At 58.0% G+C, this 14,932-nt stretch overlaps 2 protein-coding genes across 7 annotated transcripts; one reads left to right on the top strand and one right to left on the bottom strand.

The window, feature by feature from the left end:
* The first annotated feature begins 551 nt into the window (after positions 1-551).
* RMND5B (required for meiotic nuclear division 5 homolog B) lies at positions 552-8,161 on the top strand. 6 transcript variants are annotated; one of them, XM_037906852.2, is made up of 10 exons: positions 552-711; positions 2,109-2,260; positions 2,922-3,067; positions 4,776-4,922; positions 5,361-5,461; positions 6,050-6,216; positions 6,407-6,572; positions 6,649-6,751; positions 6,824-6,978; positions 7,514-8,161. In XM_037906852.2, exons 1-10 carry the CDS (start codon positions 650-652, stop codon positions 7,575-7,577), a joined length of 1,263 nt encoding a protein of 420 aa, XP_037762780.1. In that variant the 5' UTR covers positions 552-649; the 3' UTR covers positions 7,578-8,161. The 6 variants fall into 6 exon arrangements, with proteins under 6 accessions (XP_037762780.1, XP_037762779.1, XP_043376715.1 ...); XM_037906851.2 differs by having other exon boundaries at positions 577-711; positions 6,050-6,231; XM_043520781.1 differs by lacking the exon at positions 552-711 and adding an exon at positions 723-878.
* Positions 8,162-11,995: 3,834 nt separating this feature from the next.
* NHP2 (NHP2 ribonucleoprotein) lies at positions 11,996-14,852 on the bottom strand. The gene is made up of 4 exons (XM_037906857.2): positions 14,622-14,852; positions 14,245-14,314; positions 13,821-13,926; positions 11,996-12,497 (listed from the first exon to the last, which is right to left on the bottom strand). The coding sequence occupies exons 1-4, from the start codon at positions 14,776-14,778 to the stop codon at positions 12,372-12,374; spliced, it is 459 nt and encodes a 152-aa protein (XP_037762785.1). The 5' UTR covers positions 14,779-14,852; the 3' UTR covers positions 11,996-12,371.
* Between the last annotated feature and the right edge of the window lie 80 nt (positions 14,853-14,932).

The following is a 14,932-nucleotide window of genomic DNA, read 5'->3' as shown; positions in this document are numbered from 1 at the left end:
CCACCCGGCACGGTTCCCTGCCCCCAGCACTGACCCCCCCGGCACCGTTCCCTCCCCCCAACACTGAACCCCCCGGCACCGTTCCCTGCCCCCAGGACTGAACCCACCCCCCCAGCACTGACCCCCCCTCGGCACCGTTCCCTCCCCCCAACACTGAACCCCCCGGCACCATTCCCTGCCCCCAGGACTGAACCCCCCCCCCGCAGTACTGACCCCCCCCCACCAGCACCATTCCCTCCCCCCAACATTGACCCCACCCGGCACGGTTCCCTGCCCCCAGCACTGACCCCCCCTGGCACCATTCCCTGCCCCCAGGACTGAACCCACCCCCCCAGCACTGACCCCCCCTTGGCACCGTTCCCTCCCCCCAACACTGAACCCCCCGGCACCGTTCCCTGCCCCCAGGACTGAACCCACCCCCCCAGCACTGACCCCCCCTCGGCACCGTTCCCTCCCCCCAACACTGAACCCCCCCGGCACCGTTCCCTGCCCCCAGGACTGACCCCCCCCCGGCACCGTTCCCTCCACCCCTTGCCCGCCCCCGCCAGGAGCCGTGCGCTGCGCGGCAGCTTGGGCGCCCGGACTGTCGGGTTAAACACCCGGGACATGGTACGTTCCAGCGCCGTCCCCTTCCCCCCGCCCGGCGAGGATGGTTTGCCCGCACTGTGGACGGGCGGTACCAAGCTCGGGAGACAGAGGGCCGGTCGCTAGGTGAGCCCCTCCCGTAGGAATGGGCCAGTCTCGCCCCCTCCCACGCCGGCTGCCGTAGGAACCTACCACTGCGCGCCTCCCGGGGAGGGGGATCCCGCCGCGCAGTGGGACAGTCCGGCCCCCGCACTCGGCAGCTGCCGGAAGCGCTGAAGCTGCCCAGGCGCCGGGTGAGCGGAGCGGGCCGGGCCCGGCGGGCCTGGGCGCTGGAGCCCCCCGCTCGGCGGGGTCTGGGCGGGGCAGCGCGTGCTGACGGGGGCCTGGCAGTGGGGGCCGGCGGCGGGGGGGCGCGCGCTTGGTGGTGGTTTGCTTCCCCCCGTAGGCTCCGTCGGATGATGGAGCCTCGCGCCTGCGCCGTGTGCTTCCCCCCCCCCCCGTGGGTCCGTCGGATGATGGAGCCTCGCGCCTGCGCCTGCGCCGTGAGCTTCCCGCCCCCCCCCCCCCCGTGGGGTCCGTTGGATGATGGAGCCTCGCGCCTGCGCCGTGCGCTCCCCCCCCCACGGGTCCGTCGGATGATGGAGCCTCGCGCCTGCGCCTGCGCCGTGAGCTTCCCGCCCCCCCCGGTGGGGTCCGTTGGATGATGGAGCCTCGCGCCTGTGCCGTGCGCTCCCCCCCCCCCCCACGGGTCCGTCGGATGATGGAGCCTCGCGCCTGCGCCGTGAGCTTCCCGCCCCCCCCGTGGGGTCCGTTGGATGATGGAGCCTGCGCCGTGCGCTCCCCCCCCCCCCCATGGGTCCGTCGGATGATGGAGCCCTGCACCATGTGCTCCCCCCCCCCCCCCGTGGGGTCCGTCGGATGATGGAGCCCTGCGCCGTGCGCTTCCCCCCCGTGGGGTCCGTCGGATGATGGAGCCCTGCGCCGTGCGCTTCCCCCCCGTGGGTCCGTCGGATGATGGAGCCCTGCGCCGTGCGCTTCCCCCCCGTGGGTCCGTCGGATGATGGAGCCCTGCACCATGCGCTTCCCACCCCCCCCCCCCGTGGGGTCCGTCGGATGATGGAGCCCTGCGCCGTGCGCTTCCCCCCCGTGGGTCCGTCGGATGATGGAGCCCTGCACCGTGCGCTCCCCCCCCCCCCGTGGGGTCCGTCGGATGATGGAGCCCTGCGCCGTGCGCTTCCCCCCCGTGGGTCCGTCGGATGATGGAGCCCTGCGCCGTGCGCTTCCCCCCCGTGGGTCCGTCGGATGATGGAGCCCTGCGCCATGCGCTCCCCCCCCCCCCCGTGGGTCCGTCGGATGATGGAGCCTCGTGCCTGCGCCGTGCGCTCCCCCCCATGGGGTCCGTTGGATGATGGAGCAGTGCGCCTGTGCGGTGTGCTTCCCTCTGTAGGGTCTGTGGGATGTCTCCCTGTGGGGTCCATCGGATGATGGAGCTGTGCGCCTGTGTGTTGTGCTTCTCCCTGTAGGGTCCGTCGGATGATGGAGCTGTGCGCCTTTGTGGAGCGAGAGCTGGACAAAGTGCTGCACAAGTTCCTGAGCTACGGGCAGCACTGCGAGCGGAGCCTGGAGGAGCTGCTCTGTTACGTGAGCCAACTGCGCCAGGAGCTCAGCAGCACAGGTACCACCCAGCCCGCCAGAGTGAGGCCGTGACGCAGCACTGTGCTCCTCCTGCAGCCGGGCCTGTTCCCAAACCATAGCATGGTGCTCAGGGGCAGAGCGCCGGGTCCAGGTGGGGTGGTCACTGACCACAGATCTATGGATGGAGACTTCTGGCTGGGGTGGCTGTAGGCCAGTGCGGGGACACACCTGCTCTTGGGGGGTGAAATCCTGGCAGAGCTTTCTGTCAGGGCGTGAGCTTGTGAGGCATCTGCCTGCAGAGGGTGATACTGAGTATCTGAGGCTGTTGCTCTAGACCAGCACTAGTCAAAGTCCTCGGCTGCACCAGCCGTTTCCAGCTGCTCCCAATCAGTTCTGCGTTATCTGCCCCCGGACGCTCAGGCTGCTCCTGACCCCAGTCCTGCAGCGGGGAGCAGTTGCCCAAACTTCATGGTGGATTAGAGTGGTGCTTAGTTAAACAGAAGTCACACTGAAGCCTAGCCTAGTGGCTTATTGTTCTGGCGGGGGAGGGGGAGTTCTGGTGCATGGTGCAGTGTTTGGCAGATGTAGCTCAAAGCTGCTGCTTTTCTGGTGCAAAGCCTTGGCAGTAAGGGACTTGCACTTCCTGGAATAGGCTCCTGGCTAGTCCCCGCAGCTAGGTCTGAAGACCCTTTCTGCTGCAGCCCTGCAGGGGGCACCGCTGTCTGCCACACTCTCCCTGATGATGGCCCAGTGCTGTCGAAAGATCAAGGACACGGTGCAGAAACTGGCCTCGGACCATAAAGATATTCACAGCAGTGTCTCCAGGGTGGGCAAAGCCATCGATAGGGTGAGTACCCCCTTTTGTCTAGAATCCAGGGGTTGGACCTGGGGGCCCAGATGGGAATTCCTGCCTTAGTGATGGCTTTCACTCCCATTGGTTCTTTGGCCCTCTGCAGGCTGGAGTATGGGGAGAAGATATCCCCCAAGGTCTCCCTCATCTGCTGGTGCCCAGTGGCATCATGGTGGGAGCCAGTTCTCATGGTGTTGGGCTTTCTGTGGTCCTGAGTGCCTCCTGCTCCTGTGGGTTCATGCCTGTTTTATGTGCTGCAGTCAGGATCGGGGCCCTCCTGTGCTGATGTGTTCTTGGCCCTAAGGAGCTCACGTTTCACCTCTGTGAAGGACTCCCCAGGGTACAACTTGGAACTGGGGTACTGCTGTGCCCCCTTAGCTCTCCAAACTGGGCTGTCTCTCACAATGCTTTGCTAGTGAAAAGCAGCAAACCCCTTCAGGTGCTGTTATCACTCAGTACCCTAACAGTATGTGGTCACCACGCCTAGCTAAATTGCATGAATGCTCCCTGAACCACTCATGAATCAGCAAATCTTCCAAGCTCCCAGCCTTGCACCCCAAAGCTGTTCCATCTTGCCCTGATTAGAAGCCTGACCAGTGTATGTTTATTACCCAGTCTGCCCCTCCCTCGATGTGGAGAGGACAGTCACTAGCCTTTGTAAACTGAGCTGAGATTTACGAAGCACTTCAGTTGAAACACACTGCTTTAGGTAAAATATAAAACAGATTTATTAACTACAGAGAGATTTTAAGTGATTAGAAGTGGTAGCCACAAAAGGTCAGAGATAGTTACCAAAGGAAATAAAAGATAAGTGTGCAGTCTAAATCTTAAACCTTATCACATTAGGCAGTATTTGGATCAAGCAGTTTTTCTCACCCCACTGGATGTTGCAAGTAGGTTATAGTTCTTAATACATAGGCTTCCTCTTTAAGCCTGGTACCAGTCTCCTCAGTTCAAGTCTTTGTCTTCCCAGTGTTCTTGTTGCTTCCAGCATAGGTGGGGGAGGAGAAAGGCCAAAGCATGAGTCCACTGTCCTCTATTTTATATCCTCAGTCCATGTGCCTGGAAAACATTAGCCCAGGTGGGCTTTGCTGAATCACAGAGTTGAGCAATCCCTCTTTGTGCGATGCTTGTGCAGCCCTCTTACTGCATTGTAAATCCCTTGTTTACAACTCCTCTGCTGTTTAATGGACACTTAACACCCTCCTGGGTGGGGATCACCTCCTTTGTTGTCACTAGAGAACTAGCAACATATTTCAGTAAAAACCATATAGCAAAATCTCACAACTTCATACACAATAACGGCATACATATTTGGACAGAACAATGGGTTTCTGCGGATCATGAGCTTTCATATGATTCCTTACATGACATACTTTGTATGAAATAGATCATACTTATATGATGGGGTGTATATGGGGGGTCCAGGGTGCTGCTTTGAAGTACAGAGTGTCACGACCTTCTACTACTATGCCACCCAGAAATGAGATGTTTTGGCTCTGAGGCTGTGATCCAGTCAGCCAATTGAATGCAGCTCAGTGCAGGGGCTGTAGTGGTTTGGGTGGGAGCGTGCTGTTGTGGGGTGGCTTTGCAGGAAGCTGCAGGGGGTTTGTTTGTGAGCATGTGATCAGGCCGGAAGGTGATAGATGGGGGGGCATCCCCTCATTCTCAGGGGCACCACTGACTCCTCTCATTCATTTCCCAGAACTTCGATGCCGAGCTCTGCAGCGTGGTCTCGGATTCGGTGTGGGAGTCGCGGGAGAAGCAGCAGCAGCAGCAGATTCTGCAGATGGCGATTGTGGAGCACTTGTACCAGCAGGGCATGCTGAGCGTGGCAGAGGAGCTGTCCCAGGTACCAGGGCTGCCGGTCACGACACTGGTGCTAGCTTGCCACACAGCAGCATTGTGTGAGGGAGGGTTGTGGCCTCCCTGGGGCAGGGGGCACCAGCAATGTTGTGGGCCTGCTCTCTGGTGAGTGGGCCTTACTCAGCATTCACCACTGGCAAGGTTCGCTCCAGGCCAGCACCTCTACCTGACCCAGGCCCGTTGGTATGAGGCCCTCCCCAGCTCTGCAGGGACCGAATTGCGGCTGCCAAGTCTGCTGCTCCCCTGCATGTGTTCTGTGCTCCAAGGAGGAGGGCCTCTCTCCATCATGCAGGGTAGGAAATCTCGCCCATCTCTGGCTGGGGAGCCTCTCCTGGCACCACCCCTCTGCCCCGGTGCTGCCTGCTGTATGCCGCCCTCCCCAAGAGGCTGGTGGGATGTGACCACTGGCTCTCATTCTCCACAGGAGTCCACCCTGAATGTGGACTTGGACTTCAAGCAGCCGTTCTTGGAGCTGAACCGGATCCTGGAAGCGCTGCACAAGCAGGACCTGCGTCCAGCTCTGGAGTAAGAACCAATCATCTGGGAGCGCTGAGCATCCCAGTGCTCCTCCTTGCCCACAGCCTCTGCATCCTTACTGAAAGTGGCCCCTCCCCTTCTGCTTGACTCATGCACCGAGTCTGGGTTGGGGTATGAGGTGCTTTGGCTGGTCAAGGGGGAGCACGGTGCACCCCAGCTAACATGTGATGATTGCACTCACCCTGCCTGCTGGACCATGCTCCTAGCACCTTGCATCCCAGTCATAATGAGGCCTACAAGCACAATGCTCCTTAACACCCCAACCAGCCCTCCTGGGGCAGCGCCATCTGCAGGGCCTGACACGCACCCTCTTGCCCATGAGCCACTTACGTTCCTTTTTTCACCCCAGCTGACTCTGGTGCTACCTGGGTAGTCCCTGGAATTACAGACACTGGAGGGAAAGGAGCCCTCTAGGCCAGCCCGGCCAGGGGCATTTCACACAGAACAATCTCCAGGAAAGGGAACAACCCCACCCTCCTCTTGTCAGGTTGGGCATCAGCGAGAACTTCCTGGCTGTCCTGGCCCACCTTCCCCGGACAGTCAAGACTTAGCTGCCCTCTGTTCTTTCCTATCCAGCTGGGCAATCTCAAACAGGCAGCATCTGCTGGAGCTGAACAGCTCCCTGGAATTCAAGCTGCATCGTCTCCACTTCATCCGGCTCCTGGCTGGCGGCCCTGACAAGCAGCTGGAGGCCCTGAGCTACGCTCGCCACTTCCAGCCCTTTGCCCGCCTGCACCAGCGAGGTGAGACTGTGCCAGGTGGGGCCCTGCCACTGGCCTCCCGAGTGGGGCACGGAACTGTCCGCTGGGTAGCCCCGTTCCCAGGCTACAGGGGGCCCCATCACTAGCCCCGTACTGGAGGCACTGGCAGGACAGGGTGGGGGGCTGTGGCCATGTTGCTTCTTGAGGCCAACCAGGGTGTTGTTTTGTTCAGAGATCCAGGTCATGATGGGCAGCCTGGTGTACCTGCCTCTGGGCATTGAGAACTCCCCGTACTGCCACCTGCTGGATGCCCGGCACTGGACAGAGATCTGCGAGACCTTCACCCGCGACGCCTGTGCCTTGCTGGGACTCTCGGTGGAATCCCCTCTCAGTGTCAGGTAAGCCCCAGGCCAGGGCCTGCAGGGCCCCCCTTAGCAGTACCACCAAGTTCTAAGGCGTCTCCCTCTCATGCAGCTTTGCGTCCGGATGTGTGGCGCTGCCCGTGCTGATGAACATCAAGGCGGTGATTGAGCAGAGACAGTGCACAGGTGTCTGGAGCCACAAGGACGAGCTGCCTGTAAGTGCCATCTCGTGGGGCGGCGGGGTGGGGTGGGGCAGTGGGGCTGACCTCCCTGTGCTCTCTTGGCAGATTGAAATTGAGCTGGGCATGAAGTGCTGGTACCACTCAGTGTTTGCCTGCCCCATCCTTCGCCAGCAGACAACTGACTCCAATCCGCCTATCAAACTCATCTGCGGGCATGTCATCTCCCGGGACGCACTCAACAAGCTCATCAATGGGGGGAAGTAAGTTTGGTTTCTTGATGCTCACGCCGTGGACCCTGACCCACCTCTGCCCTGCAGCCCCCGTCCCGCAGGCTGGGCCTTCGCCTGGCATCACTTTGTGTGATGCAGCCTGGTGCCTTGGGAGTGTGAGTGCTCTGAAGATCCCTTGGCCTGTGCCCTGTACCGCCAGGGTTCCTGGCTGGCCTTGTGCTAGTCTGGGCCAGATCACCTTCCCCAGCCCCCTGCTCTCCTGCAGCTGGGTGCTGCAGGTAGCAGTGAGCCTGAAGGGGCTGGGTGCCGTGGATGCTGATAAGCAGGGCTTGTTATCTCTGGTGCTGGGAAGTAGGGTGCACAAGCAATGCTGCTGCCTGCCCATGGCCAACCTGTGCCCCTGGGCGATGCCAGGCCTTCCTTAGACTGAGCCTTGGGGACTGGGCTGTGACGGGAGGGGCAGACTTCTCCTGCCGTCGGCCCTGCAGTGCCCCAGAGCTCTACCATTTTCTCTGTGTTCCCCGGCCTTCCCACCTGATGCCTTTGTCTCTGGACCTCTCCTCAGGCTGAAGTGTCCCTACTGCCCCATGGAGCAGAACCCGGCTGATGGGAAGCGCATCATCTTCTGACGCTGGTGCGGTTGGAAGGGCTGTGGCAACAGGTCACTGCTCTTCCCCTTAGGTGGCCTGTCCGACCCTCGCAGTGCGAGAGGCGGTGGTGCTGCCCACAGCAGGGCGTGGGCTGCCTCTTAGGCTGTGGGTCTGAGAGCAGCTCTGTCCACTGCAGCCCCATTGGGGTCCCTTCCTCCTGCAGAGCTAGGGCAAAGTCCAGAGCAGTGGACCTGAGCCTGACCGCCGCCTGAGAAAGGGAGCTGAAATGGACAGAGCAGCAGTGTGACGTGCTTGCTGCGGTGAGCTGCGGGAGGCCTCAGTGTGTGCTCTCCTAGTGATCTAGCTTACGCTGCCCTGCTCACTCTGTGCTCCCATCCTGTTGGTCTGGCCTGCTGGGCAGCTGTCTTTCTGCTCAGTAATAGGCAGAACCCCTCCTGGCCTCAGACATGGCTACGGGAGCATTCCTAGCCCTCTGCCAGTGCAATGGCCATGCTGTACAGTCCCTTGTGCATTTACTGATATTTTTTGCATTGTAAATATTAAAGCGGGAGCTGCCTGGAGCCATTTTATAAATTCCAGAAAATAAAGCCTGTTAGTCTTTCCCCCTTGCTCTCTGAGCGCCTTGGGAGAAAGGAGGGCTGGGTCCTTAGCAGCTTGGGGCCAAAGATGACATGAACCCCACTGTAAGAGGGGGCCTGCTTTCTGATGTGGGGGCTGGGGCTAGCTGTCCCTCTGGGACTGTTCTCCCGCCTTCCCTGCATCAGCCTATGAAATAGGGCACAGAAGTGAGGGGGAAGAGCTGCTGTTAGATCTGAAAAATGGAGGGGTGAGGTGCGGGGCATGTAGAGGGGGTGTAAGGAGACAGAATGGGAGGGGGCACATAGGGGCTCCAGGACACTAAGTCTGGGGGTGGGGTAGCAGCTTTATGACAAGCAGACCAGTGTTGAGATAAACCCTTTATTCTAAACAGAACCAGGTAACAAACGTTCTACTGTGACTACCCTGTCCTAGGCTCCTTTGGTTCTTCCCCAGCCGGAGGGATCCCGGGGAAACCAATGACTGGATAAAGCGTACAGGAGTGTGGCATGGCTAGCCGTCCTGGCGAACTTATTCTATAGCATGTGGTCCCTCTTTTAGATCTCTTTACTGAACTAAAACACTGTTATCTTTAAACTATAAACAATACAGTACTGATATAACCACCTTCAGGTTGCTTTAACACTTAATGTGTCTCACTCTGTCCCTGAGGCCATTTCAGCAGTCTTCCCCATCTGCAACCTCTCTTTAGGCAAGCCCTGGTCTGTAAGGCTGGTCCACCTCATGGTCAGTTTGTGGCTTGTTTCCATCTTGTGTCTGCTCTCACTTCACTTGTCATGGCCACGTTGTTGGGTATCATGGCAGATGCTTACAATTCCAGGGTAAGATTTTGCTTTGACTGTACTCACTGAATCTAAGGTGACTCCTCTTTGGTCGCTGCTGCTTTGACTGGCCAGTGCCCATCTTGCCACTCTCTCTCCAATCTTTGTGTTTAAGTGGGGCAGGCTTTGCCTCACTTTCCCAGACTCCTTAGTCGTCCTTTGTTTGTTCTATAGCTGCTAATTGAGTATTCCGAAGAATCAGAGAAATGTGGGGCTGGAAGGGACTTTGAGGCCATCAAGTCTAGCCCCCTGCATTGAGACAGGCCCAAGTAAATCTGGACCATTCCTGGCAGGTGTTTGTCCAACCTGGTTTTAAAACCCTCCAATGCCGGGGATTCCACAACCTTCTCACAAAGCGTAGTTAGGAAGTTTTTCCTAATATCTAACCTAAATCTCCCTTGCTGCAGATTATGCCATTTCTTGTGGTCCTACCTTCAGTGGACATGGAGAACAACTGATCCCTGTCCTGTTTATAACAGCCTTTCACAGCTTTGAAGCATGATTGGGTCCCCCCTCAGGGTTCAGTATCCTTGGTGATGCTTTTCAAGTCTCGTTATGTGTATTGCAATCAGTGATTTGTGGTCAGTTTTTACTTTGAAGCTACAATACTAGAGAAAGTAGTGAAATATGCCAGACCTAGTGGCTCTGTGTGTATACAGCCTCTCTGCGGCTGTCATACCCCTGGATGCATAAAAGACTGGCAACCAGTCAGTCCCCTGACGCACCCAGCCTTCCTTTTGAAGCATCTCTGCAGATGGGGCAAAATATTGCAGCACTGAAGCTGAAGTCTGAATGGGCTTTAAATCATTGACCAAGTGCCTGAATCCTGGCCATTTCTTTTACCCATGCTGGTTTCCAAATCACTGACGTCGTTTTCTGCTTCCATTTTTCTGCCCCCGCCCAATTTTAATTTCTGTGACCTTTTGCCTTGCTGATTTCACTATGGTATTCAGTCACATGCTCTGTGCCTTTCTTTCGGCATCTTTTGTGTACGTTCTGCTGCTTGGCATGTCAGAGCCATCATACTTAGTAATTGTTCAGACTCACTTTTTGTTACAAGCGGGACGATCTAGTCTTTGAGCGTTTATTCACAGGACTAACTTAAAATTAGTCTTGTGACAAATCCCTCTGTTTTCCCTTTGCTGCGTTCTTAGCCTGAACAGCTCTTTCCCAAGTAACACGTTTTCTAGGGACACACTGATCCTCAAATATTTTCATTATTTATGCAGCGTGTACAGCTGGGGCTTCTGGGCCTGCCACTGCTGAGTGCAGAGCAATCGTTTCCTTAGCCTCCAGTGGCTTTCCTGCTTCCAGGCACACAGCATTTCCACGCGTGCTTAGGGCTGCAGGGGCGTTACCTGCAGGTGCCCAGGCACTGTAGCTGCCATTGTAATACTACCTCTCCCTGGGTCTTCCAGCTCACGGTGACTTCCCTGCTGGTACCTACTACTGCCCTGTTGATGAGCAGATGGTATCAAGGGCTGTGGTGCCATAACATAAGCACTTTCTACAGCAATGGCGGGTCTTTCTGTGCCTAATTTACCTCCCCGAGCAGCAGGAATTAGGTTAATGGAACAATTCTTCTGTTGTCCTAGCTGCATCTCGACTGAGGGTTTCGTTCATCTGAGCGCTGCAGCTGCACTGAGCTATGTACAGAAATGAGAAATGTTTTACTGCCTTGTGTAGCTGCAGCCTGAGAGTGCCCTGGCTTGGGCACCGTTGGTTCTGCCCCAGAGGCAGTATCAAAGGCTGCAGAGTGTACAGAAGTGGGGCATGGCTATACCTGGCAGATTTAGTCTAGAGCTCGGGGCGCTGGAGCTGTTCTTGGGGCAAGGCTGGCCTGGCCAGCAGAGACTGGGCTGGGAGCCTGGCGTTGACTCTGCAGTGTGAGCATGAGGACAGCAGTAGCTCTGCAGCCCTGTCTCCCATCACCCAAACCTGGTGGTGAAGGATGGAGTCCAGTAGTGGTGAGGGTCCAGCCTGTACATCCAGGATAGCTGCCAGTACCTGCTGCTAACAGCAGAGTAATCAGTTTCTCAGAGTGCAGAGAGTGCTGCTCCCTGGTACAAGGTGCCCAGTAGTTGGTCAGTACCTCACCCCTGGGTTCTGCTGCTCTTTGGACCCAGCTGAACCAGAGGCTGGGGTGGTTCATAAATTGTTGTCATTCCAGTTTGCCCCTAGACCCAGCCAGCACTGCGGTGGGGCACACTGGGGCAACAGCAGGAAAGGATGGAGGGGTTTTTTTTTTTGCACCAACTAGGATAGAATCAATACGTGTCACAATGCTGCACAGTCACATCATGCGTGGCTGACTGCAGCGCTGAGACCCCAGCCCCACTGCCTGGCAGACACCCCACATGCTGGAGCCATCTCCCCACCAGTGGTAAGGGGGGGAGAAGAAATGTGTCCGAGACTTCAATACATCTCCACCCCGCTCAGCAGGCTGGGCATAGCCAAGGGTTGTGGGGACTGGTCATAAGCAGCGGTCCCCAAGGACATGAGTCCAAATTCCTCTCCCCCCCCATGATCCTGCAAGAGGCTGATATTTTTGATGCAGAGAGAGGCCACCAGGCAGCCATGTGCCATGGTTGGGGACTGCATGGTGCAGTAGCTAGGCACAGGTCCTGCCTTACATTCATTTAGCCAATTTCACTGTAGCCTTTTGTTCACTGAGCCCAGGCTCCACTTTGCCTCCTAACACAGGCCCCAAACACAATGGTTCCCACCTAGCTGGGGCTGGGCTGGACTGAACTGAATGGGACACCAACCCTCTCCAGCCCCTTCTGCACCCAGAATGGCCTCTATTTATTCCAGGGCAAACGCTGGTGGGCCAGAAAGAAAGTGGTTTCTATGCTGTCAATGTCACTTCTACACAGTCATCCCTGTTCCTCCCCCATTATCCAGCCTTCAGGCCCAGCCCTGCTGATGCTGGAGCATCGGCCTCATGCTCTGATGTAGCCTTAAAGCCAGGGTGCCACCGACACTGGCCTAGCTGCTTTACTAAAACCCACAGCAAACAGCTGTACAAATACATTTATTTCATCCACCACAGAACAGGTCTGACTTGCTGCTCATGGCATGGACTCTTCCCCCACAGGAATGCTAGCCTGTCCAGTAAGCCTGCTGTCCCCCTCCCTTCAAGGGGGAGGTCAGTCACCATCTGCCCCCACCCTCAGCAACTGCTACTCAATTATTTCAGAACAGGTTTTTTTTGGTTAAAGGTAAAAAGCCCAGGGTCCATGCAGCCCCCTCTCCCGCACACTGAGCACCCAGCAAGTAGCTGCAGGACCAGCTCACGTTTCATTTTGTAAAGTCCTCGGAGGCCACCGAATATTGCTGGGGCAGTGCAGGCCCAGCCTTCCAGAAGCTCCAGAGCAGGCACTCCCCATGTCCTTCACAGGGGAACAGGAAGAGACACAACCTCCTCCCAACACTCCTTATATGCCTCCTGGTACTCCTCATGTGGCTTGATCATTATCACACAGGTTGGGCGCTTTGAGCCTCCAGCTGCTCCCAGATCCTGAACAAGAGGAAGAGGGTATCAGACATGCCCAGGAAAGCTGCTGGTGACCTCCACCTACTGGGGGGAGTGGGAATCCTACCACTCCTCTGTGGAGGAGAGCAGACCCCTGCACTCCACCCCACAGGGGAAAGTATGGCTCCCCTGACCCTACAGTCACCCCCACCCCTAAGTGACTGAACAAATTGTAAAGCAACCTTCCCACAACTGAGCAGTCTCTCACCCTCCCACCCCCCCAGATTAGAGCAAGGGGTCCCAAACTTTTTGTGGGACAACCCCATTTGAATTATTTCCTTCTGGGACCTCAGAGGGTACAGAGTACCTAATTCTGAAGCACAAAATGACATCCTCCACACAGCGTGACCTTGTAGCTGTGTGGCATGTGAGGTCATGCTGTGCTTAGCATGCCATTTCATAGAACAAAATGGCATTATCCATCTGCCGTGACCTTGCACACACCAGAGGAGAGGTCACGCTGTGTAGAGCAAGACAGCATCCGTTGCACAGTAAGGACTGCCAGGCCCCATCTGCTCAGGGCACGACCCCATTTGGGAACAGCTGCGTTAGAGGGACTTCTTATCTTCCCCTACTCCTCCCATAGCCTGTCCTTACTGATCCAGAAACATCCAGCACCTGGCCTGATGGGGCCCAGCAGTACTCTGCAAGGATGGCATGAAGTCAGCAGGGCCAATGTCTTGCCAGGTCGGAGGAATATTAAAGCCCTAAGGATGCCAGCTGGAGACACCCCCTTAGAGAAGATTGTCCAAATAGCAAAATAAAAAAAACCCCAGGGGGAGCCCTGCACAATTTAAAGGACCTGCCAGACGAGAACAGAACATCGATATCTCCTGGCTGCAGTGGGGAAAACTGGATGCTTTAGGAACAAAGGTGAAAGCTCTTCACAGTATTACCCCAGGCAGCTCAAAGCATTTGCCTGGCTGTGTTACCTCTGGGAAAATAACAGCTTCAGTGGTAGGCAGCGTCCCGCCTTCAGCCCCACTCTTGAAGCAGGATGACAAACAGCCCGTAGAGTGTCACTGCTAGGGATCCCTTAGCTCAAATGGGCGATTTTAGGGAGTTGTGCAGGAGGCCAAGCGACACCCGTGTGTTCAGTCTGACTTTGGGAATGGGGGAGGAGCAGCAGAGACCTGGGTTTTATGCCCTGGGCAAGAGCTTCTTAGCACCCAAAAGAGAAAGGGGGGTGGGGGGGAGGAAGGAGGCACCACCTAAGTCACAGCTTGGTATCCTGCTGGAATGTTTCATGCCCTCTTGCTGCCCACGAAGGGGAGATTCCCCCAACCCCTGAGAGCCCCCCGACCTTACCGACTTGGAGGGGATGTAAGCGTAGGGGAGGGATCTGTCTTCACACATGACGGGGATGTGGCAATAAACTTCAATGGGCAGCGTGTCTCCAGCAAGGACTATGATCCTGAAACAGCAGAGAGAGACGACTTATCAGTAGTGGTAGACAGGGAGATGGGAACCGGAACGTGACAGTCGAGAAGCGCTGAGGAGGTGGTGACTGGTCACAAAGGGGGCCAGGGCCAGCACTGCTGGTGCCCCAGCAAAGCATATCCGGCCATGGGACGCAGCCTACCCGGGACGCTGCCACAGGCCTGTGCTGTCGGAGCGGAGTACCCACGGGTCTGGTCCTTCGGCCCCGGACAGCGCCTGTCTCGCCGTCAGATACCGCAGCAGCGCAGGGCCCAGCTTTGGGGTGGCTGCAGCTGGGCTGCTGGGCTCTTACCCCTTCTCGCCCTTGTTGACGAATTTCTGAACTTCCTTTACTCCCCGCCGGATCTGCTTGTGTTTCGCCGCTGGAAGAGAAATAAGCGGCCATCAGATTCAGCACGGGCTCCGCGGGGCTCCGCCTCCGGCCCCGCTCCCCAGGCCCGTGCACGGGACTCTGTCTCGTTCCCGCGACGGCTCTCTCCAGCGCCCCCGCCCCGGCCCCGGCCCCCCCCAGGCCAGTGCACGGGACTCTGTCTCGTTCCCGCGGCGGCTCTCTCCAGCGCCCCCGCCCCGGCCCCGGCCCCGGCCCCCCCCAGGCCAGTGCACGGGACTCTGTCTCGTTCCCGCGGCGGGTCTCTCCAGCGCGCGGCCCCCCCCAGGGCCCGGCCCCACCTTTCTTGATGCACTTGTAGAGCTTGCGGGTGAGCCTGCGGGAGGCCAGCGGCCGCGCGATCGGGTTCAGGTTCCCCAGCAGCTCCTGGTACGATCGCTCCGGCGCCACTTCGGGCTCCGGCGCCGCCTCCGGCTCCAGCGACTTCTCCCGGGCCATGATCGACAGACACGTGGCCCGCCCCGGGCTCCACTTCCGCACGCGCGCAGGGCGCCCTGGGAAGGGCCTGGTTACAGACTCCGCCCGCCTCCACCCCAGCCAATAACAGCCCTCCCTGGGGTGCCCCGCCCCCCGCGGCGGCGGCCTGGCGGCG

Source organism: Chelonia mydas, chromosome 8, assembly GCF_015237465.2.
Source record: "Chelonia mydas isolate rCheMyd1 chromosome 8, rCheMyd1.pri.v2, whole genome shotgun sequence".
NCBI classification, from domain to species: Eukaryota; Metazoa; Chordata; order Testudines; family Cheloniidae; genus Chelonia; species Chelonia mydas.
The sequence above is the reverse complement of the archived record's forward strand: the minus strand, read 5'-3'. Positions and strand labels throughout refer to the sequence as shown.

Bases quoted from the DNA above. Each gene is read 5' to 3' on its own strand.
- RMND5B (XM_043520780.1), top strand. From the start codon at position 650: ATGGTTTGCCCGCACTGTGGACGGGCGGTACCAAGCTCGGGAGACAGA. The intron at 712-2,108 runs GTGAGCCCCTCC...TTCTCCCTGTAG, and splicing joins GACAGAGGGCCGGTCGCTAG to GGTCCGTCGGATGATGGAGC. The intron at 6,573-6,648 runs GTAAGCCCCAGG...CCTCTCATGCAG, and splicing joins GAATCCCCTCTCAGTGTCAG to CTTTGCGTCCGGATGTGTGG.
- NHP2 (XM_037906857.2), bottom strand. From the start codon at position 14,778: ATGGCCCGGGAGAAGTCGCTGGAGCCGGAGGCGGCGCCGGAGCCCGAA. The intron at 14,315-14,621 runs GTGGGGCCGGGC...TTTCTCTTCCAG, and splicing joins CTACAAGTGCATCAAGAAAG to CGGCGAAACACAAGCAGATC. The intron at 13,927-14,244 runs GTAAGAGCCCAG...CTGCTGTTTCAG, and splicing joins GTCAACAAGGGCGAGAAGGG to GATCATAGTCCTTGCTGGAG.